At 43.0% G+C, this 23,847-nt stretch overlaps 1 protein-coding gene across 3 annotated transcripts; it reads right to left on the reverse strand.

Annotated features, from left to right (window-relative positions):
• On the reverse strand, positions 1 to 23,497 carry LOC124009276 (polypyrimidine tract-binding protein 2-like). 3 transcript variants are annotated; one of them, XM_046320902.1, is made up of 14 exons: positions 23,375 to 23,497; positions 22,649 to 22,679; positions 22,501 to 22,552; positions 21,106 to 21,281; positions 18,911 to 19,054; positions 18,446 to 18,721; positions 17,025 to 17,220; positions 14,980 to 15,057; positions 8,582 to 8,697; positions 5,612 to 5,645; positions 4,955 to 5,047; positions 3,422 to 3,638; positions 1,564 to 1,641; positions 1 to 1,409 (listed from the first exon to the last, which is right to left on the reverse strand). In XM_046320902.1, exons 1-14 carry the CDS (start codon positions 23,380 to 23,382, stop codon positions 1,280 to 1,282), a joined length of 1,629 nt encoding a protein of 542 aa, XP_046176858.1. In that variant the 5' UTR covers positions 23,383 to 23,497; the 3' UTR covers positions 1 to 1,279. The 3 variants fall into 3 exon arrangements, with proteins under 3 accessions (XP_046176858.1, XP_046176859.1, XP_046176860.1); XM_046320903.1 differs by lacking the exon at positions 14,980 to 15,057; XM_046320904.1 differs by lacking the exons at positions 5,612 to 5,645; positions 8,582 to 8,697.
• Between the last annotated feature and the right edge of the window lie 350 nt (positions 23,498 to 23,847).

Here is a 23,847-nt window from a genome sequence, read left to right on the forward strand (position 1 = left end):
TCGGTAGAAAATGAGCTTTTAATCGTGCCTTTTCCAAACTATATTGATAATTTACAATTGAGATGTAAAAACTCAATCCATGTAGAAAATATTGATAACTTTTCCCCACACATTCCAATCTTTTTGTTGTTGTTGCTTCAACTGAAGCTGTGTAGTTTAAGGGTAATTCTTGACCAAAAAACACCACAGAAAATTGTTGAAATCAAGGAGAAACATTCTGCGAGGGATCGACTTTGATTTGTATGGTTCCCCCTCTCAAACACATAATCCACATTTGTTTTTGTAAAATACTTTTCTTTTAAATTAAATTGTAAAGTAGGACTATAGGCACATTTACTTTGGTCCCAACAGGTAGTCTGTCCTCATGTACAATCATACTTCACTTTGACCAGTGAACACATTGCCCATCTGGATGTTGGACGCATGCAACAGCAACATGTCTTCACTACTACCATGACCCATTAGTACATGCTCAAAAAGATTCACTGCCATTTTCAATCAAAGGAAGAAAAAAAATGACCAAAAAAGGGGAACATAGACATACGCAAGTAAGGTTTGAAAAACATTTAGACAGCATTTACAGTCAGTAAGGGAACATCTAAGCAGTCATCCTTAGCAGGTGAAGTGTACAATGGCGTCAGACTTTACAGTAATCATTCTCAACCCGGACAAAATGGCCTTGCCTTGACTTGTTTGGGATTAAACATCCCAACCAACTGAATAGAGATGGGCTTCCTTATCTAAGTCCGCTAAATCAGGTTAAACATCAACAAAGCACAAAAGCAAAACTATTAAATCTACATTTCAAATGGGTGAACATCAAGTAATGTAAAAGGGGAGGGGAAAACAAAACAGAAATCACAACCAAACAGAATGTGCCTAGACCTCTATCACTTTTAGAAACATAAGGAGGCAAAACGATGAGAATATTTTGCTGAGTAAGGCACATTTTCGCTGATTCATTCTAAGAAAAAGAGGGAATCCAATTCATTCTCGTGAAGAACATAGGGAGGGAGCTTGCCAACCACACAAACTAAGGCGGAGAGGGATAAGGGGACCTAGACAGGTGATGTTTTACGACAATGACATCGTAGAATCTACCGTCACATCTAGTGGGGGGCTTTTGATAATCAATATTGTCTAAAAAGGAATGACTGGTTCAAATGTTTTCCCTAGGAGGTGAGTATCATTGTGGTCTCCCCGAGGGGACTTAACAGGTGAGCACCACACATTGAGATTTGTCAGAGAAGGGGTTGGGGTGGGTTGTGATGGCGTGGTTCTAGATGGTTGACTTGGAGAAGGAGACCTTCAGGTGGTGGTTGCTGCCCATATCGTAGTTGTGGAGGTCCATCAAGGCCTGGATGGCCTCCTCGACTGTAGACATCTGGAGTAGCGCCATTTTGTGGCCTCTATATTGGGGGAGAAGAACGTGATCAGATAACCACGATCAAGTCACACACAGGTGGTAAAATTATGATGGCATATTCCAAATAGTGTTCCAAGGTCCAGCCTTGGGACTAAATTTGATAAGAAGTTACAGGCAGTTAAAAGATAGTGTCTTACTGGAAAAACTTGAATGCCTTCACAGTGCCACCTGCGTTAGAGAACAGCTGTCTCAGATCCTCCTCAGTCACGTCCTCCCTGTCGAATCCGAAATCAACAGTGTGCAAAACTCAACGCAAGCACATTCAGCCATGTCAATGCAATGATACGCTTTAAACTACTTCAATTTACTTGTATTGCAAGAAGCGAACCAGCGCTACAGCCAACCCTTAAGGGATACTTCTGGATTTTGGCAATGAGACCCTTTATCTACTTCCCCAGTCAGATGAACTCGTGGATACCATTTTTAGGTCTCTGCATCCAGTATGCGCTAACTTTAGTTAGCAACATCTTTCAAACTGCACACAGAGAAATACAAAATGGTAACCACAAGTTCATCGGACTCTGGAAGTAAAGGTCTTCATTGCCAAAACCTCAAAGTATTCCTTTAAATACAGTAGCAAAACTACAAAACAATATAGTCTAGTGCAAAAATAAACAATGCTAATGTTCTATCACTCTCGCAAACAAATTACATACTCTATATATACACAAATGTATGTGGACACCCCCTCAAATTAGTGGATTCTGCCATTTCACCCACACCCGTTGTGGACAGGTGCATAAAAATTGAGCACACAGCCATGCAATCACAATAGACAAACATTGGCAGCAGAAAGGCCTTAATGAAGAGCTCAGTGACTTTCAACGTGGCACCATCATAGGATTCCACCTTTCGAGTAAGTCAGTTAGTCAAATTTCTACCCTGTTGGAGCTGCCCTGGTCAACTGTAAGTGCTGCTATTGTGAAGTGGAAATGTCTAGGAGCAACAAAGGCTCAGCTGTAAAGTGGTAGGCCATACAAGCTCTCAGAACGGGACCGCAGAGAGCTAAAGCGCGAAGCGCGTTAAAATAGTGTGTCCTCGGTTGCAACACTTTACTGAGTTCCAAACTGCCTCTGGAAGCAACACCAGCACAATAACTTTTTCTCGGGAGCTTCATGAAATGGGTTTCCTTGGCAGACAGCTGCACACAAGCCTAAGATCACCATGCACAATGCCAAGCGTTGGCTGGAGTGGTGTAATGCTTGCTGCCATTGGACTCTGGAGCATTGGAAACGCTTTCTCTGGAGTGATGAATTACGCTTCATCACTTGGCAGTCCGACGGACAAATCTGGGTTTGGTGGATGCCAGCAGAACGCTACCTTTCCCAATGCATAGTGCCAACTGTAAAGTTTGGTGGCAGAGAAATAATGGTCTGAGGCTGTTTATCATGGTTCGAGCTAGGCCCCTTTGTTCTAGTGAAGGGAAATCTTAACGCTACAGCTTACAATAACATTCTAGACCATTCTGTGCTTCCAACTTTGTGGCAAAGGAAGGCCCTTTCCTGTTTCAGTATGATAATTTCCAATACAGAAATGTTGTCGAGATTGATGTGGAAGAACTTGACTGGATTGCAGAGCCCTGACCTCAACCACATCGAACACCTTTGGGATGAATTGGAACTCCGACTGCGAGCCAGGTCTAATCGCCCAAAATCAGTGCCCAACCTCAAATGCTCGTGGCTGAATGTAATCAAGTCCCTGGAGCAATGTTTCAACATCTAGTGGAACACCTTCCCAGAAGAGTGGAGGCTGTTATAGCAGAAAAGGGGGGACCAACTCCATATTAATGTCCAAGATTTTGAAATGAGATTTTTGAAGAGCAGGTGTCCATATACTTTTGGTCATGTAGTGTAACAGAGGCAGCATATAATGAAAACAGTAGTGGTACGAGAACAGAGCCTTGAGGAACTCCATAGACCACGCTAATGCACTAGCTAGCACACAACAAACATGAAATGTTAGACAGAATCAAGCCAAACCACAAGACAAACTCACGGGACGTTGGAGAGGTGGAGCGTCGCGGACGGAGGGAAGATGTTCTGAAAGTTCTTGGAGCCTGGCTTTTTGAAGCGGTGCAGGGGGGAGTTGGTGAAGTCCTTGGTTAGGCCCTGGTCATCCAGCCCTTCCCTGGGCAGCTGCACCGTCTGGTGCTTGGAGAGCGTCACACGGATTATTTTCCCGTACATCTTCTGGCCGTTCAGGTGGCTCATTGCTGAGGAAAGGCACATAGGAAACATGGTACAGTGACATGTTTCTCATGTGGTTAATGTGGAGATGTTTCTCTGCCATTAATTAGAAACAATGACACGCCGTCTGCTCTTTTATGGTCCTTATTTCAAAATAATGTCAATCACAAGTGCGTAGGTTTCAAAAACAGCCTAATAGAAAGGATAGATGCCTGCACACTGTCGAAAGAAAAAATATATTTTAACAGTATACAAATGTCTATATCCTTTATATCTACCATGTATTAGAAATGTTAAGAGTTGCTTTAGGATCCACCTAGGAGGACACATGTCGAGCTCATTCCATGGAGGGCCGAGTGTTTGCAGGCTTTTGCTCCTCCCTCGTACTTGATTGATTCATTAACTGATTAGTTAGGAACAGGGTTTCCGTCAGGAAAATGTGGTCCCGGACATTAGACCAGCAGGATTTGAATTCACTGGAAATTTGAGAAATGTATTGGATCAATATGCATTGGGTACTTAACCCGATTAGGGGTGCTGCTCAGAATGACAGAAATTAATTACATTTAGATTGTGGAAATTCATTTTAACAGAACATGCACGGGATGCAACGGTGTGCGTCCTTACGAAATTCCGATGTGCACCTGATAAAGTAAATGTGGACAGTTATTCTTCCTCAGACAACAAGACGAGCAAAGACGAGTCATTCTGTGCGGAAAGAATGCCTATTCCAAACAGACCCTGAGACAGTCGTGGGACGATAGATCCAAATTCATACAACCAGTAGGCAGGCCTAGGATACATACAAAACAACTTTAAAAAGCTTTGAGGCTGATGCAACAGATTAGAACATTTAGCTTAATGTCTTCACATTATAAGCGCAGGCAATGTACAAAAAGCAATAGGTTACGCCGCGCAAATGTTCATTCCATAACGCAGTTAGCAGCAAAACACTTGTCAACAGCACACCGCACATGGGAGGGGTTTAATCTGACAGATAAAAATATCCATTAAAAATATTTATTAAAATGAAGGACAAGTAAAGATGCAACAACTAGCACGGGTTACTAATATGACTACCGGACAATGAAAGAAAGGTGATTTGAAAACAAATAGAACATAAGAGAGGCTACTGGTTGCAAAGGCATATGGAAGTCAATAATTGCCTCCACGATAGTCGGATTCTGGCTTTATGCTGCTTTCAAGCAAGGTAAGACGCCTCATAATATGAAATCTTTTTTTTTTATATGTATGACGTGTTTTCAAGATGCATGATGCCTGGCGCTCTGAAGCCTGCCAACCGTTGCCTACGCATGTGAAAGGCAAATGGGAACCCACTCACCGAGCTGGGCCTGGTTCCCGTCCGACATCTGGATGAGAGCACTGTCCTTCTTATTGTAGAGGATCTTCACGCGCTGAGCATCACCGTACACCCCTTCATTATAATGATAGTCAGACGGCGGGAGGAAGAGAGGAGGAGAGAGCAAAAGGCAGGCAGAGGAGAGGGAGGAGTGAACCATGAAGGACAAAGTTAGTGCTTTAGGGAGTTTAAATATGAGACGTGAAACAGGATGGAGCAATCATCCATATGATTTAAACCAATCAAAGAGAGTCTTCGAACAATAGCCTTATAACAGAGAGAGAGAGAGAGAGAGAGAGAGAGAGAGAAGAGAAGAGAGAATATGCTGATAAAATCCCTCCAAAAAACAAGCTTGGTGAAATGAAAAATAAAAACATGCCAAATAATCAACCATGCATTAGCGTAATTATTTCATGGAGTGAGATGGAGAGAGATGAGACTAGAGGCCTTGAAGGCCAAAATCTGTACTCAACTGAATCAATATGTGCGATTAAACAAAACGTGAAATAAAAACATGAAACAGTTACTCAACTATGGAAATACTAACCATAAATCAAATGAGATAGAGAAAACTAAAAACATGGAGTAAAAAAAACAACAACTAAAAACGGAAAAGGTAGAGTGCTAACGATAACATACCGAAGAGGGTAAACAGACTTTGGGGCGTAACCATCTTTAGAAGGAGAGAAGAGCAAGCAGCGTAAGACAGGTAGAGAGAAGAGTCGGAGGTAGAGCGGAGATGGACAGATCATCCATAACGGAGGGTGGTTTCCCGTAGAATGGTGAGGTGGTCATGGAGCATGGGTTCAAGGCAGTTAATTGGGGAAGTTGGTCCGAGGAGGAACATTTTTGTTCAGGCACAAAGCATGAACGTGTGGAAGGAGGGGGGGAGGAAAGGAGGAGGGTGCGGACAGGACACAAAGGGGGAAACACGGAAGGGTGGGAATGAACGAGGGGAAGGGGGGGGGGTGGGAAGGGGCAGCAATGTGGAGTAAATCAAAAACAAAGAGTTGGGGTGGGGGACAAAAATAAAAACAGGTCAGTACATTGGAAATGCAGGAGTTTGGTCAGAAAATGGCTGGATTTGGTTTTGCTGTGAGGGGCTTTAATCTCAAACATACAAGGAAATAATAGTGCCAAATGTCAACACCTGAGACCAAAGGGGGAGCAGAGTACATTTACACCCAAGCCTAGTTTGTGGCCAATAGTGATGATGGGGGGGCATGGATTGGGCATGCAGAAGAGTCTCAAGTTAAGGTTTTAGTAACGCAAGTAAGCTTGGTAGCATATGAAATGCAGGAATATTGGTTAAAGCCGGTGGCAGGGGCGCTACCCTCTATCAATTTCCAAAGGAGGAGCGTTTGGGGCATGCAGGTAAAGACATGAAAACCACCTTACAAAGTTATGGCATAAACAGAACTTATCATGTTCAAGTCCACAAACCCAGTGTTTGAAGAGAGAAATGATCAGAGAATATTACTTCTGTCGAGAATTTATAGATATAGCATAGATAGACAGTGGCTGAGAAAATTTGGGGTGGGAGTGGTTGGTACAGCCCCCACAGTTCATACCAACTTGACATAGCTTAGAGAAAGGCATTGGGAGAGAGGAGTGAAGGAGGAGGGGGGGGCTTGAAAGAAAAGAACGACAGTTAGGAAGGACTATCACTTGACATGAAAGAGGGAGAAAGGGAGGGAGGGAGAGAAAGAGAGAAAGAGTTTAGGAGACAGTGGTTAAAATTTGCACAGAATGCATAGCAGATAGAGAGAGAAAGAGTGAACAGAGCCCTTCCATTCACTAAGACAGAGCCTGAGAAGTAACTGCAGTTCAGTTGACTTAGGCTATGGAGACAAAAAAAACATATGCAAGCACTGAGGCTAACATAAAATTCACATAAATGAGCACCGATGTGAGAATGCATCATCATCCCTCGCATTACATCTCTTGACTGGATGTGCAACCTCGTTCATTCCCACCCTTCGGTCATTCCTCATGGTGAATGACGCTTGACAGAGAAACACAATCCACTCATCTTGGTACTTACACCCTCAGACTAACCCTTCAATTAAAGCCTGATGTCCTATAGACGGGTTGGTTGTTTAGCAGCGAAACTATGGGGCAAAACAGACAGGGTTGACTTATCGACTGTTGACATGTTAACTGTTGCTTCCAAATGTTTATTGAAAGCATAAATACATTTGCACAATAGGCAAATGTCTCAAATACATCGTTACATTTGTTAATTAGCTAGCAAATGTTAGCCATATTAGCATTGACATGAAATCAGTCATAAACAAGATCATTAACAGGATACAAGGAGCTGAAACGAGACACCTACGATTCCCCACATGGCTGTTCCTTGTCATTGTTTCTAGCTATCTGACCGTTCAGAATCATAACGTGCGGCTTCTGGACACCGATTCGCACGCATCATTTTCATGACGTTTTAAGCTAACCTGTCTATATAGATGGATTGGTTGCTTAGCAACAAAACAGTGTGCGCAACTATGGGGCAAAACAGACTGGGTTGGTTTACACGGAACCCAAACCGGCTGTGCGCGTGTGCCATCCTGCATTTATTTTGTGCCATCATGCATGTATTTTGTCCCCCCACACCAAACGCGATCACGACATGCAGGTTAAAATATCAAAAAACAAACTCTGAACCAATTATATTAATTTGGGGACAGGTCGAGAAGCATTAAACATTTATGCCAATTTAGCTAATTAGCTTGCTGTTGCTAGCTAATTTGTCCTGGGACAAACATTGAGTTGTTATTTTCCCTGAAATGCACAAGGTCCTCTACTCCGCCAATTAATCCACACATAAAACAGTCAACCGGATTGTTTCTAGTCATCTCTCTTCCTTCCAGGCCTTTCCTTCTCTTGACTTTATATTGCGATTGGCAAATTTAACAAATTAGATGAATGAGGTCAGTGGCGGTAATGAGTCTTTCAGTCACCCACGTGGGTATAACCAATGAGGAGATGGCATGTGGGTACCTGCTTCTATAAACCAATGAGGAGATGGGAGAGGCAGAACTTGCAGCGCGATCTGCTTCAGAAATAGAACTGATTTCTATTTTAGCCCTTGGCAACGCAGACGCTCGTTGGCGTGCGCGAGCAGTGTTAGTGCAATAATTGAATAACAGATTTCAAAGTGTATTTTGCAACGCTCACGCACTGTGTAGTTATTAGCCTGTTACTTCTGCCCATTGAATCGTGTGCATCGTTTGATTTGTTGTCAGCTAACCCGTGTATGTCAGTCTTTATGCAGGGGATGAAAAATGTGTTTTGCGTGGCAAAATCAGGTCAATTATACTTTTTTCCAGAAATAGGTTATTAGGGGTCTCTTGACAGTCTTAATCACTTAAAATGTTATGTCAGGAAAACTGGGTCTGCACATCTAAAGGCTAAACTAGATGTGTGTGCGCCAAACTTCTGAGCCTTTCCACTCATGAAATAACACCAGTCATATCAACCATAATAAATGTCTGCTCTAAGTCCATGTCAGAAACAATGAACAAGTGTGTAACTCCAGCGAAGCATGAGATCCTCCTGTATGAGGAGAGCGAGAGAAAAGGGGGAGGTCTGGGGGATGTTACTGACCTCTTCGTTGAGGTTGCTGACCAGGAGCACGCCGCTGCAGCCAGAGTGTCCGGAGAGCGCTACCCTCCCCGCAGCAGCCGCCGCTGCGGCCGCAGCACTCAGAGGACTGATGGCTCCTGGAGGAATGGCCAGAGAGCCAGGCACGTTAAAATGGTAAATGGGGACACAAGAGAGCAAGCACAGGCAAAGCACAACACACAACCATCTGCTACAGCAGGGGTTGGTCCAATTTTGATAAACATTGTTCACAACCCCGCCATGTAAATAAATAAATAATAATAATTAAAGAAAAAACTAAAGCAATCAACAGCCAATGTTATCTTTTTTTAAATTGGGGCTTTTTTTCTAATCTGAAGGAAGTATGGTTTGAAATGACTGAAATGCACCAGAAAGGTAATGGGAAGTTTAGAAGATCATCAGGCAATAGGGAATATCCCCCCCCCCCCCCCAAGTCTGATTTAGTGCCTGGTCTTGCCCACTTTGTTTTAATGAGTTCTGCGCGGCTTGTGGGCATTGTAAAGCACAACAGAAGACGTGTTCCTGAGAGTCTTCTCTTTCAGTGATGGGGTCATAGTATTAAACTGTTCTAAAAGAAAGACATATTGGTAGTAGGAAAACAGGCACCACTGTTTATTACAACCGCATCTAGCGGCTAGTACCAGAGGTTACTGACGTACCGAGGTTCTATGAACCGAGCACTTTGTTTTTGTAGAGTTTCTCTCACGACTCCAGTTTCAAACCAGGCGACCCCACGTGGGGTTGCAACCCCTAGTTTGGGAATCGATGCGCTAGCTTACACTTCCGGCGCCGACTGAGAAGGCCGCCTCGCTTCGCGTTCCTAGGAAACTATGCAGTTTTGTTTTTTTTACGTGTTATTTCTTACATTAGTACCCCAGGTCATCTTAGGTTTCATTACATACAGTCGAGAAGAACTACTGAATATAAGATCAGCGTCAACTCACCATCAGTACGACCAAGAATATGTTTTCCGCGACGCGGATCCTGTGTTCTGCCTTACAAACAGGACAACGGAATGGATCGCATGCAGCGACCCAAGGAAACGACTCCGAAAAAGAGGGAAACGCGGCGGTGTTCTGGTCAGACTCCGAAAAAGGGCACATCGCGCACCACTTCCCAGTATTCTTCTTGCCAATGTCCAGTCTCTCGACAACAAGGTAGATGAAATCCGAGCAAGGGTGGCATTCCAGAGGGACATCAGAGACTGCAACGTTCTCTGCTTTACGGAGACATGGCTTACTGGGAAAACGCTATCCAGGGCGGTACAGCCAACGGGTTTCTCCACGCATCGCACCGACAGAAACAAACATCTATCTGGTAAGAAGAGTGGAGGGGGCGTATGCCTCATGACTAACGGGACATGGTGTGATGAAGGAAACATACAGGAACTCAAATCCTTCTGTTTACCTGATTTAGAATTCCTCACAATCAAATGTAGACCGCATTATCTTCCAAGAGAATTCTCTTCGATTATAATCACAGCCGTATATATCCCCCCCAAGCAGACACATCGATGGCTCTGAACGAACTTTATTTAACTCTTTGCAAACTGGAAAACATTTATCCGGAGGCTGCATTCATTGTAGCTGGGGATTTTAACAAAGCCAATCTGAAAACAAGACTCCCTAAATTTTATCAGCATATCGATTGCGCAACCAGGGGTGGTAAAACCTTGGATCATTGTTACTCTAACTTCCGCGACGCATATAAGGCCCTGCCCCGCCCCCTTTCGGAAAAGCTGACCACGACTCCATTTTGCTGATCCCTGCCTACAGACAGAAATTAAAACAAGAGGCTCCCACGCTGAGGTCTGTCCAACGCTGGTCAGACCAAGCTGACTCTACACTCCAAGACTGCTTCCATCACGTGGACTGGGACATGTTTCGTATTGCGTCAGATGGGAATATTGACGAATACGCTGATTCGGTGTGCGAGTTCATTAGAACGTGCGTCGAAGATGTCGTTCCCATAGCAACGATAAAAACATTCCCTAACCAGAAACCGTGGATTGATGGCAGCATTCGCGTGAAACTGAAAGCGCGAACCACTGCTTTTAATCAGGGCAAGGTGTCTGGCAACATGACTGAATACAAACAGTGCAGCTATTCCCTCCGTAAGGCTATCAAACAAGCTAAGCGTCAGTACAGAGACAAAGTGGAATCTCAATTCAATGGTTCAGACACAAGAGGCATGTGGCAGGGTCTACAGTCAATCACGGACTACAAGATGAAAGCCAGCCCAGTCACGGACCAGGATGTCTTGCTCCCAGGCAGACTAAATAACTTTTTTGCCCGCTTTGAGGACAATACAGTGCCACTGACACGGCCTGCAACGGAAACATGCGGTCTCTCCTTCACTGCAGCCGAGGTGAGTAAGACATTTAAACGTGTTAACCCTCGCAAGGCTGCAGGCCCAGACGGCATCCCCAGCCGCGCCCTCAGAGCATGCGCAGACCAGCTGGCCGGTGTGTTTACGGACATATTCAATCAATCCCTATACCAGTCTGCTGTTCCCACATGCTTCAAGAGGGCCACCATTGTTCCTGTTCCCAAGAAAGCTAAGGTAACTGAGCTAAACGACTACCGCCCCGTAGCACTCACTTCCGTCATCATGAAGTGCTTTGAGAGACTAGTCAAGGACCATATCACCTCCACCCTACCTGACACCCTAGACCCACTCCAATTTGCTTACCGCCCAAATAGGTCCACAGACGATGCAATCTCAACCACACTGCACACTGCCCTAACCCACCTGGACAAGAGGAATACCTATGTGAGAATGCTGTTCATCGACTACAGCTCGGCATTCAACACCATAGTACCCTCCAAGCTCGTCATCAAGCTCGAGACCCTGGGTCTCGACCCCGCCCTGTGCAACTGGGTACTGGACTTCCTGACGGGCCGCCCCCAGGTGGTGAGGGTAGGCAACAACATCTCCTCCCCGCTGATCCTCAACACGGGGCCCCACAAGGGTGCGTTCTGAGCCCTCTCCTGTACTCCCTGTTCACCCACGACTGCGTGGCCACGCACGCCTCCAACTCAATCATCAAGTTTGCGGACGACACAACAGTGGTAGGCTTGATTACCAACAACGACGAGACGGCCTACAGGGAGGAGGTGAGGGCCCTTGGAGTGTGGTGTCAGGAAAATAACCTCACACTCAACGTCAACAAAACTAAGGAGATGATTGTGGACTTCAGGAAACAGCAGAGGGAACACCCCCTATCCACATCGATGGAACAGTAGTGGAGAGGGTAGCTAGTTTTAAGTTCCTCGGCATACACATCACAGACAAACTGAATTGGTCCACTCACACTGACAGCGTCGTGAAGAAGGCGCAGCAGCGCCTATTCAACCTCAGGAGGCTGAAGAAATTCGGCTTGTCACCAAAAGCACTCACAAACTTCTACAGATGCACAATCGAGAGCATCCTGGCGGGCTGTATCACCGCCTGGTACGGCAACTGCTCCGCCCTCAACCGTAAGGCTCTCCAGAGGGTAGTGAGGACTGCACAACGCATCACCGGGGGCAAACTACCTGCCCTCCAGGACACCTACACCACCCGTTGTTACAGGAAGGCCATAAAGATCATCAAGGACATCAACCACCCGAACCACTGCCTGTTCACCCCGCTATCATCCAGAAGGAGAGGTCAGTACAGGTGCATCAAAGCTGGGACCGAGAGACTGAAAAACAGCTTCTATCTCAAGGCCATCAGACTGTTAAATAGCCACCACTAACATTGAGTGGCTGCTGCCAACACACTGTCATTGACACTGACCCAACTCCAGCCATTTTAATAATGGGAATTGATGGGAAATGATGTAAATATATCACTAGCCACTTTAAACAATGCTACCTTATATAATGTTACTTACCCTACATTATTCATCTCATATGCATATGTATATACTGTACTCTACAACATCGACTGCATCCTTATGTAACACATGTATCACTAGCCACTTTAACTATGCCACTTTGTTTACTTTGTCTACACACTCATCTCATATGTATATACTGTACTCAATACCATCTACTGTATGCTGCTCTGTACCATCACTCATTCATATATCCTTATGTACATGTTCCTTATCCCCTTACACTGTGTATAAGACAGTAGTTTTGGAATTGTTAGTTAGATTACTTGTTGGTTATCACTGCATTGTCGGAACTAGAAGCACAAGCATTTCGCTACACTCGCATTAACATCTGCTAACCATGTGTATGTGACAAATAAAATTTGATTTGATTTGACCCAACTCCAGCCATTTTAATAATGGGAATTGATGGGAAATGATGTAAATATATCACTAGCCACTTTAAACAATGCTACCTTATATAATGTTACTTACCCTACATTATTCATCTCATATGCATATGTATATACTGTACTCTACATCATCGACTGCATCCTTATGTAACACATGTATCACTAGCCACTTTAGCTATGCCACTTTGTTTACTTTGTCTACACACTCATCTCATATGTATATACTGTACTCGATACCATCTACTGTATGCTGCTCTGTACCATCACTCATTCATATATCCTTATGTACATGTTCCTTATCCCCTTACACTGTGTATAAGACAGTAGTTTTGGAATTGTTAGTTAGATTACTTGTTGGTTATCACTGCATTGTCGGAACTAGAAGCACAAGCATTTCGCTACACTCGCATTAACATCTGCTAACCATGTGTATGTGACAAATAACATTTGATTTGATTTGATTTTGAGTGTGCATTACATGCCCAAACATTTACATAATGGGCCGGACACGCTCACAGGAGCACGTGCACTCACACGGAGACACGTGCTCACGCACACACAACCCCCGTCAAAAGATATTCAAGACACACGAAAGGTTAGTCAACTCTAAAGCTAACCTTTCATTATTCCACATGTTCTAAGTCCGTTCATAATGACATCCTTGGTTAGTCTCAAGCAACTATCATACACTGAACAAAAATATGAAAACCCAACATGTAAAAGTGTTTGTCCCATGTTTCATTAGCTGAAATCAAAGAACCCAGAAAATGTCCATAAACATAAAAAATGGTCTCAAATTTGTTTACATCCCTGTTAGTGAGTTTTTCCCCTTTGCCAAAATAATCCATCCACCTGACAGGTGTGGCATATCAAGAAGCTGATTAAAGAGCACGATCATTATACATGTGCAAATTATGCTGGGGACAATAAAAATATATTTTTAAACAAAAGAAATGTGCAGTTTTGTCACACAATACAATGCCACAGATGATGCAAATTGAGGGAGCCTCCAATTGTCATGCAGACACGTCCACCAGAGCTGTTGCCAGATAATTTGATATTCATTTCTCAACCATAAGCCGCCGCCAACGTAGTTTAAGAGAATTTGGTAGTAAGTCCAGCCGGTTTCATAACCCCAGAGCACGTGTAACCATGCCAGCCTAGGACCGAGACATCTTGCTTCTTCACCTGCAGAATTGTCTGACACCAGCCACACGGACAGCTGATGATACTGTGGGTTTGCACAATCTAAGAATATCTGCACAAACTGTCAGAAACCATCTCAGGGAAGCTCATCTGCGTATTCATCGTCCTCAAGAGTCCTGACCTGACTGCAGTTCAGCATCTTAACAAACGTCAGCGGGCAAATGCTCACCTTCGATAGCCACTGGCACGCAGGAGACGTGTAGTCTTCACAGGAGATCCTGAGACCCATCGTCGTGCCATTCATCCTCCACCATCACCTCATGTTTTAGCATGATAATGCACAGCCCCATGTCACAAGGATCTGTACACAATTCCTGCAAGCTGAAAATGTCCCAGTTCTTCTGGCCTGCATACTCACCAGACATGTCACCCATTGAGCATGTGTGGGTTGCTCTGGATCGACATGTACGACAGCGTGTTCCAGATCGTAACAATATCCAGCAACTTCGCACAGCCATTGAAAAGGAGTGGGACAACATTCCACAGGGCACAATCAACAGCCTGATCAACTCAAAGGAGATGTGTCGCATTGCATGAGGCAAATGGTGGTCACACCAGAAACTGACTGGTTCTCTTTTTTTGTTTTTAAAAAGGTATCTGTGACCAACAGATACATAGCTGTATTCCCAGACAAATCAAATCCATAGATTAGGACCTAATGAATTTCTCAATTTCCTTAAATAAACTGTAACTCAGTAAAATCATACAAATTGTTGTGGTTATATTTTTGTTCAGTGTATTTCAAACAAGTCAAATATGCTAGTAGACATTTTGTCTTCTTCCTTGGTCTGACAGGAGTGGTTGCTATATCACCAGCTATTTCTGTCTCTTTCGCCCCGAGACAAGACACACCAGGTAAGACTTGAGTGAAAGAAAGAAAAGATAACGTAAAGCATAGTTACCTCCGCCCTGCGAGTAGGAGAGAGAAGACTGAAACCCTCCACCGCTAGAGTAGGGAGCTACCATTCCTGAGGGGGTACCTACAGAGTGTACAGGAAAAGGCTAAAATATAGACGTTGGGTAGGGCGGAATGAGAGTAGTTAATGTAGACAAGCTTAAGCAAATCGACAAAGCCCTTTTATGGCTTAGAACAGACTCCTTCTGTTTGTCACTTCGTGGTGTGTTACTGGACTGGTAGGGATTTCTATTATCCACCTACTACCTCTACAAAGTATTAGATATGTACAGTTGAACGTTTACATACACCGTAGCCAAATACAATTAAACTCCATTATTCACAATTCCTGACATTTAATCCTAGTAAAAACTACCTGTCTTAGGTCAGTTAGGATCACCACTTTATTTTAAGAATGTGAAATGTTAGAGTAATAGTAGAGAATTATTTATTGCAGCTTTTATTTCTTTCATCACATTCCCAGTGGGCCAGAAGTTTACATGCTATCAAAAACAAATTGAGTGTATTGCCTTCAAATTGTTTAACTTGGGTCAAACGTTTTGGGTAGCCTTCCACAAGCGCCCCACAATAAGTTGGGTGAATTTTGGCCCATTCCTCCTGACAGAGCTGGTGTAACTGAGTCAGGTTTATAGGTCTCCTTGCACGCACACACTTTTTCACAAATTATCTATAGGATTGAGGTCAGGGCTTTGTGATGGCCACTCCAATACCTTGCCTTTGTTGTCCTTAAGCCATTTTGCCACAACTTTGAAAGTATGCTTGGGGTCATTGTCCATTTGCAAACCCATTTGCGACCAAGCTTTAACTTCCTGACTGATGTCTAGAGATGTTGCTTCAATATATCTACATAATTTTTATTTCTCATGATCCATCTATTTTGTGAAGTGCACCAGTCCCTCCTGCAGCAAAGCATCCCCACAACATAATGCTGCCACCCTTGTGCTTCACAGTTGGGATGGTGTTCTTAGGGTTGCAAGCCTCCCCCCTTTTTCCTCCAAACATAACAATGGTCATTATGGCCAAACAACTCTGTTTTTGTTTCATCAGACCAGAGGACATTTCTCCAAAAAGTACAATCTTTGTCCCCATGTGCAGTTGCAACCCGTAGTCTGGCTTTTTTATGGCGGTTTTTGAGCAATGGCATCCTCCTTGCGGAGCAGCCTTTCAGGTTATGTCGATATAGGACTCGTTTTACTGTGGATATAGATACTTTTGTACCTGTTTCCTCCAGCATCTTCACAAGGTCCTTTGCTGTTGTTCTGGGATTGATTTGCACATTTCCCACCAAAGTACATTAACCTCTAGGAGACAGAACGAATCTCCTTCCTGAGCAGTATGACGGCTGCGTGGTCCCATGGTGTTTATGCGTACTATTGTTTGTACAGATGAAAGTGGTGCCTTCAGGCATTTGGAAATTGCTCCCAAGGATGAACCAGACTTGTGGAGGTCTACAATTTATTTTCCTGGAGGTCTTGGCTGATTGATTTCTTTTGATTTTCCCATGATGTCAAACAGAGGCACTGAGTTTGGAGGTAGGCCATGAAATACATCCACAGGTACACCTCCATTTGACTCAAATGATGTCAATTAGCCTATCAGAAGCTTCTAAAGCCATGACATAATTTTCTGGAATTTTCCAAGCTGTTCAAAGGCACAGTCAACTTAGTGTATGTAAAATTCAGACCCACTGAAATTGCGATACAGTGAATAAGTTAAATAATCCGTCTTTAAACAATTCTTGGAAAAATTATTAGTGTCATGCACAAAGTAGACGTCCTAACTGACTTGCCAAAACTATAGTTTATTAACAAGACATTTGAGGCGTGGTTGAAAAAACAAATTAATGACTCCAACCTAAGTGCATGTAAACTTCCGACTTCAACTGTATATACCCAGCCTCCCATTGAGAGAAAACACTTAGTGGTATTGACTTTTATACAGAGGAGAGAGCTGACTGGACAGGTCTGAAAAAAAAAGGAGAGAGAACAGAGGGAGAGAGAAGATGGTTGAACAGGTGGAGGCAGGTCTTACCAAGCAGGGAGGAGTCCTTGTTGAGGGCGGCAGCCATGGCAGGGTCTAGGGAGGGCTGGCCATCGCCAGCGGGCAGCTCGGGCCGGGTGTAGTCGCGGCTCTTGTCGTTGTTGTACTTGACATTGAGGTTGACCAGTTTGGAGAAGTCGATCCGCAGTGTGCAGCATGAGTTGTAGATGTTCTGGCCGTCCAGGGACTGGAGAAAGTGATGAATGAAATATAAATAGCTTTTTGTTTTTATAATTTTTGTTTTCAACATTGTGATATTCTGGAGAGAGATCCCAGGAGACAAACGGAATTGTTATCAACCTTCATTTTAACCTCTTCAACCTATGGGGGCGCTATGTCATTATTGGATTAAAAAACGTGCCCGTTTTAAGCGCAATATTTTGTCACGAAAAGATGCTCGACTATGCATATAATTGGCAGCTTTGGAAAGAAAACACTGACGTTTTCAAAACTGCAAAGATATTATCTGTGAGTGCCCCAGAACTGATGCTACAGGTTGAAACCAAGATGAAACCTCAAACAGGAAATGAGCTGAATTTTTGAGGCTCTGTTTTACTATCGTCTCCTTATATGGCTGTGAATGTGCTGTGAATGAGCTTATGCTCTCTGCCGTTCGTCCAAGATGTCTTCAGCATTGTGACGCATTTGTAGGCATATCATTGGAAGATTGGCCATAAGAGACTACATTTGGCAGGGGTCCGCCCGGTGTCCTTTGTCTAAGTTGGTGCGTAATTCTCAGTGGCAATCATTTTACCATGCGATTCAGAGGGAGAAGCACACTTCCAGGAACGATACATCATTGAAGAGATATGTAGAAAAACACCTTGAGGATTGATTCTAAACAACGTTTGCCATGTTTCAGTCGATATTATGGAGTTATTTTGGAAAAAGTTTGGATTTTTATAACTGAATTTGTTTTTTTTTGGTAGCCAAACATGACGCAGAAAACAGACCGATTTCTCCTGCACAAATCATCTTTCAGGAAAACTGAACATTTGCTATCTAACTGAGAGTCTCCTCATTGAAAACATCCGAAGTTCTTCAATGGTAAATGATTTATTTGAATGTTTCTGGTTTTTGTGAAAATGTTGCCTGCTAAATGCTAACGCTAAATGCTAACGCTAAATGCTAACGCTAAATGCTAACGCTAAATGCTAGTTTGCTATGGTTGAGAAGCATATTTTTGAAAATCTGAGATGACAGTGTTGTTAACAAAAGGCTAAGCTTGAGAGCTAGCATATTGATTTAATTTAATTTGCGATTTTCATGAATAGTTAACGTTGCGTTATGGTAATGAGCCTGAGGCTGTATTCACGATCCCGGATCCGGGATGGCTGGCCGCAAGAAGTTAACAGGTAAATTGACTGAGAACTGAGGAACTGAATATACTACTTGTTTGAATGCCTGCTCACCAGTCTGGCTTGTTGGGCGTTGACTGGTTCGCTGAACTGAAGCAGGGCCTGGAACTGATTGTTCTTGGTGAACGTGATGATCTTCATGACTGTTCCAAACTTGGAGAAGATCTGCTGGAGGACGTCCAGAGTGACAGGGTAGAACATGTTGTCAATTATTATCCTGAGCACAGGGCTGGGGGCCTGCGCAAGAACACTATCCAGCGCACTGGTGTCAGAGTTGGGAGAGCCACCCTCCTGAACCGCCGACACTGCCTGTAGGACAGCCTGTGCACGCTGGGCGGGTATGAATGAAAGAGAGGAAGAGCGAGGAAGAGAGAAAATAAGAAATTAAGATGGCAGTCTGCACTTTTATAGATTTGGTCACAAATGCAAAGGCTGCCTAGTACAACATTGTGTGTCTACACTAGAGACTCAATACTAGTCATGCACAGGTGTATTGTCTGGGAAAGGACAGAATTTCACCTGGTTGAGAGCACTGTCTGTCTTGAGCTCCTTGTGGTTAGAGAACTGGATGAACACTGGGACGTTGCGGACCTGAGGCGTCACTGCCGTATAGTAGTTCACCATTGTAACGGCCGCCTCCTCTGTACCCAGCTCGAGGAACGCCTTGCACATGGTCAAAGAACAATTTTAAGAAAGACAAAAGAGGAAACATTTGTTCTATGCCCAGTATTAAATTGCTTGGTAAAAAAAATAAAAATAATGTAAAACCTTAGGGTCAGGAGTTCCTGACCATTTGTCCTGAACAGGGAATGCTCGGGTGAGGTTTAACACAAGAGTCCCACCGTAACGCAGGCGCATTTTGGTCTTTAACTCCTTTTAAACTGTGTGTTTGAGCTACAGATTTAATTGGATTTGTCCATTTCTACTGCATCCGTAGATACCAACTATTAGCCTCTGATTAACGAGGGCTTAGCTAGAGTGGGGTTTGAGAGAAGGTAAGGGGTTATTCTACATAAATCATAGGACATAGTGTCTATAATGTACTAATCTCACATAGTTACAGTCAAACTCCACACAGTTGTTACTGAGTAGTTGGATATTCATTTTCCGGTGAGCAAACAATTTCTGTACTTATAGCATTCATATGAATCCATTTCTATCAGTTTTTGATTTGGTGGACATTATTTGTAAATAAAAGTCATGAATGCAACCGTTTGTCAAAATGTTTTGTGTTCTACTTGTAGCCCTGGTTGTCTTGAAAAGAAAATGGTAAAACAATTGGGAGGCTAAGGGAAACTTCAAAATTGTCAATGAAGCCCTTCATCTAGATGAGTCAGAAACTTATACCATGTTCCCGCTCTGCTTCAGTTTGAAGGAAGTTGCTAACCAGGGTTAGCGCAATTGCTAACTAGCAGTAGCGCAAAAGTCATGCTAGCTGTTGCTGTTGACTTCCAGTCATCGCGCTAACATTAGTTAGTTATTGGTACGAGAAACTACCTCGCAACTCCCTTCATACTGGACGCAGACACATACAAATGGTAATAACACAAGTTTCTAACTCTGCAGAAGTAGGCAAAGGGCCAAAATCAATGCAAAAAAATCCCTTTTCATTTGGGATCGGCAATAGGCGGTCCACAAACCAAAAACCAGCCCCAAGTTTGTTTTGGTTTAAAAAAAACTCAAGACTAAAATCCCCAGGAATTCAGAAAAAAATGGGTTCCATTTATGATATCTGTTCACCAAGTTTTCCCATAAAAGTTTTGAAAAAAAAGATGTGCTCGTGTCTCAATGTATGAAATGATTGTATACTGAACAAAAAATATGAACTCAACATGCTACATTAAACGATTTCACTGAATTACAGATCATAGGGCAATTAGTTAATTTAAATAAATACATTAGGCCCTAATCTACAGATTTCACATGACTGGGCAGGGGCGCAGCCATGGGTTGGCATAGGCCCACCCACATGGAAGCCAGGCCCAGCCAATCAGAATTGATTTTCCCCATAAAAGAGCTTCATTACAGACATAATTTTCATCAGCTGTCTGGTCTCAGACGATCTTGCAGGTGAAGAAGCAGGATGTGGAGGTCCTGGGCTGGTGTGGTTACACATGGTCTGCAGTTGTGAGACCAGTTGGAAGTACTGCCAAATTCTCTAAAACGATGTTGGAGGCTGCTTATGGTAGACTTCTGGCTACAACTCTGGTAGACATTCCTGCAGTTAGCAGGCCAATTGCATGCTCCTTCAAAACTTCAGACATCTGTGGCATTGTGTTGTGTGACAAAACTGAGAATTTCAGAGTGGCCTTTTATTGTCCCCAGTACAAGGTGCACCTGTATAATGATTATGCTGTTTAATCAGCTTCTTGATATGCTACACCCGTCAGGTGGATGAATTAGCTTGGCAAAAGAGAAATGCTCACTAAACAGGGATGAAATCAAATTTTTGCACCAAATTTGAGAAAAATAAGTTGGAACATTTCTGGGACCTTTTTACATGTTGAGTTCTTATTTTAGTTCTGTATATTATTTTGTTAAATCTCATTTTTGTGCATAGTTATGGTCAATTTGCAGTGTACAACCCCGAACATCCGCTCCATAGTTGCATACCCCTGCTTTTTATGGTAAGGACAAACACCTGGCCCTAATCATGCCACTACAATAACGGCATAAAATAAAATACCCGAGACAATTTCCACCACAAAACTCACCTGATTTTTGCCCTTCAGCATGAGGATATTGGTGACCTTGCCGAACGGTAGGCCCAGGGCAATGACCTCTGTCTCAGACACCTCACTGGGCAGCTTCCGGATGTGGAGCACCCGGGATGGGGGACTCTCCATCCTGTCCTCTACTCTCAGTTTTTTACTGCTGTCATTGCCGTTAGCTGTGAAATCAAGCATCATGCATGAATATATCGCATCAGCTGTCCTCAGCCCTTAAATTGATTTTTTTATTTAACTTGCAAGTCAGTTAAGAACAAATGCTTTGAGTATCTGTAATTTACCATTTATATTTTGGACAACTTTTACTTCACTACATTCCTAAAGAAAATAAATGTACTTCTTACCCCAAACATTTTCCCAATACCCAAAAGTAGTAGTTACATATTGAATGCTTAGCAGGACAGGAAAATTGTGCAATTCACACACTTAAAAAGAGAACATTGCTGGTCATCCCTACTGCCTCTGATCTGGCAGACTCACTAATCACAAATGCTTCACTTGTAAATTATGTCTGAGTGTTGGGAGTGTGCCCCTGGCTATCTGTAAATTAAATAAAAAAACTTAGTACCGTGTGGTTTGCTTAATAAGGAATTTGAAATGATTTATACTTTTGATACTTAAGTATATTTTACCAATTACATTTTCTTTTGATGCTTAAGTATATGTAAAAACAGACTTTTACTCAAGTAGTATATTACTGGGTGACTTCCACTTTTACTCAAGTCATTTTCTATTAAGGCATCTTTACTTATACTAAAGTATGACAATTGGGTACTTTTCCCCCCACCACTGAAAGTACAGTGAAATGCCTTTCTTACAAGGCCTGAACCCAACAATGCAGCAACAATACTAAAAATAACATAACATCAAATCATTTCTGGGCAACAAGTGGGGAGGGGAAAACTAGCTGTTATTGGCAGAGTAGTTTGGAACTCATTTATTAGTTTAACTAATTTACTGCCTCAGAGGCGGTACATTTTTATTTACAATGTTGGCCTACCCTGGACGACACTGGGCCAATTGTGCACCTGCCTATGGGACTCCCAATTACAGCTGGATGTGATACAGCCTGGATTTGAACCAGGGAGTGCCTTAGACCGCTGCGCCACTCGGGAGCCACTCCATCACACCACAACAGGCTGAAATTTCAGGTGGTCTTTTCAAACAGCTCTTACACAAAAAGGGCATCATAATTTTCACAGTATTATTCCAACCGCAATGTGGAAATATATTTGTAAAACACAAGGGAAGGAATCACATTTGTGTTTGCACTGGGCCTTTAAAACATGTCAATGACAATTGACTGGGTAATATGTTCGAATGTGAATGGCTTTAGCTTTACTTTCCTATATGCCTGGGTAGGAGAGAAAAAGTGCTCACCAGTCACAGAGTTAGGGCTGGTGCTGTAGAGATTTAATTCATCTGAGCCTCTCTGTAAAATAAGAATGCAGACATTAATATATTTGGTACATCATTTCCCAATTGATGAAAGTGTCCTGAAAAGTCAGGTGCTAAAGTGCAAACTTACCTTCACGCCAACTGCAACATCAGTGGCAATGCTGAATAAGAAACATGAAAATTAACGGAACAAAAAAATATATTGCTAGGGTGTGTGCAATTAATAATCAAGTTAGCTACGCCTACTATCCAACCGGTTTGCTAACGTTATCCATTCAGGCTAAAACCAGCTTCCAGAGTTTGGGCTTTCAGTTAGATTTAGCTAAATGTGTATTCATCGTATTTACACGTTGAATATAAAAGCGCATTGCAAATTCTACTTTAGTATATTCGGGTATCAGACCTTGCGGTACACGATAGCTAGCTACAGTGCCCACCTAACTCATCGGAAGAGACAAAGGAAACCTGCCATACTACCATAACAAAGCGCAGGGGTGACTGCACGCCTAGCTAGGTAGTAGCGGACATACTGAGACTAACAACACGACATTGTGAATGGTTAGCCAAACGAACTTGTAGAAATATTGACGCTACTCCATTTTAGCGTAGTCATCAAACCTCCTGGATAGCTAGTTAAACCAATCGACACACGATGTCAAATTCTACTGTACTCGCATTAGCTAGCTAGTGTAATTCTAACAAGATGGGTGGCAGACGGGCACCATGTCCAGAACGAAGGCAATTCGTGGCCCAGTGAGTTAGCTAGCTTGCTAACGTTATTGAATAGCTATTTCCATGCAACATTAAAACCTTTAGCGAATCTAATTAAGAGCAACAAGCACACGTGAACACATACCCGTCCATTGCCGAATGAAGTTTATTTTCGTGTATATATTTATTCTTTAAACCTCAGCTCCACTCAGACACACAAGCACGTCAGCAAAATGGTCGCAAATGCTGTCATGAAGTGTGCCGAGAGACGGAAAATGCCGAACAAAACCGAGTTTCCACTTATCTACAGTGCATCAGTGGGTATGGCTTAATTCCACATTTTAAAGATATACTTTTTTTTAAATATGAGTTTAGGCAAGTGTTATTGTTTGCTTCTTAGCTTTTTAAAAGCATTTTATTGAACAAAACATTCCTGCGCTTGCATTTATTGTCATTATAAGGAAAACAAGGGAACAAAATAAGGGAAACAACAGATTCAGCTGTTAACTGGCAGGTAGCCTAGTGGTTAGTGTTGGGCTGAATGGTTGCTAGATCGATTCTCCGAGCTAACAACCCCAAGCTGACAACGTAAAAAAATTATGTTCTGCCCCTGAACAA

The sequence above is a fragment of the Oncorhynchus gorbuscha genome, linkage group LG22 (assembly GCF_021184085.1).
Source record: "Oncorhynchus gorbuscha isolate QuinsamMale2020 ecotype Even-year linkage group LG22, OgorEven_v1.0, whole genome shotgun sequence".
NCBI classification, from domain to species: Eukaryota; Metazoa; Chordata; class Actinopteri; order Salmoniformes; family Salmonidae; genus Oncorhynchus; species Oncorhynchus gorbuscha.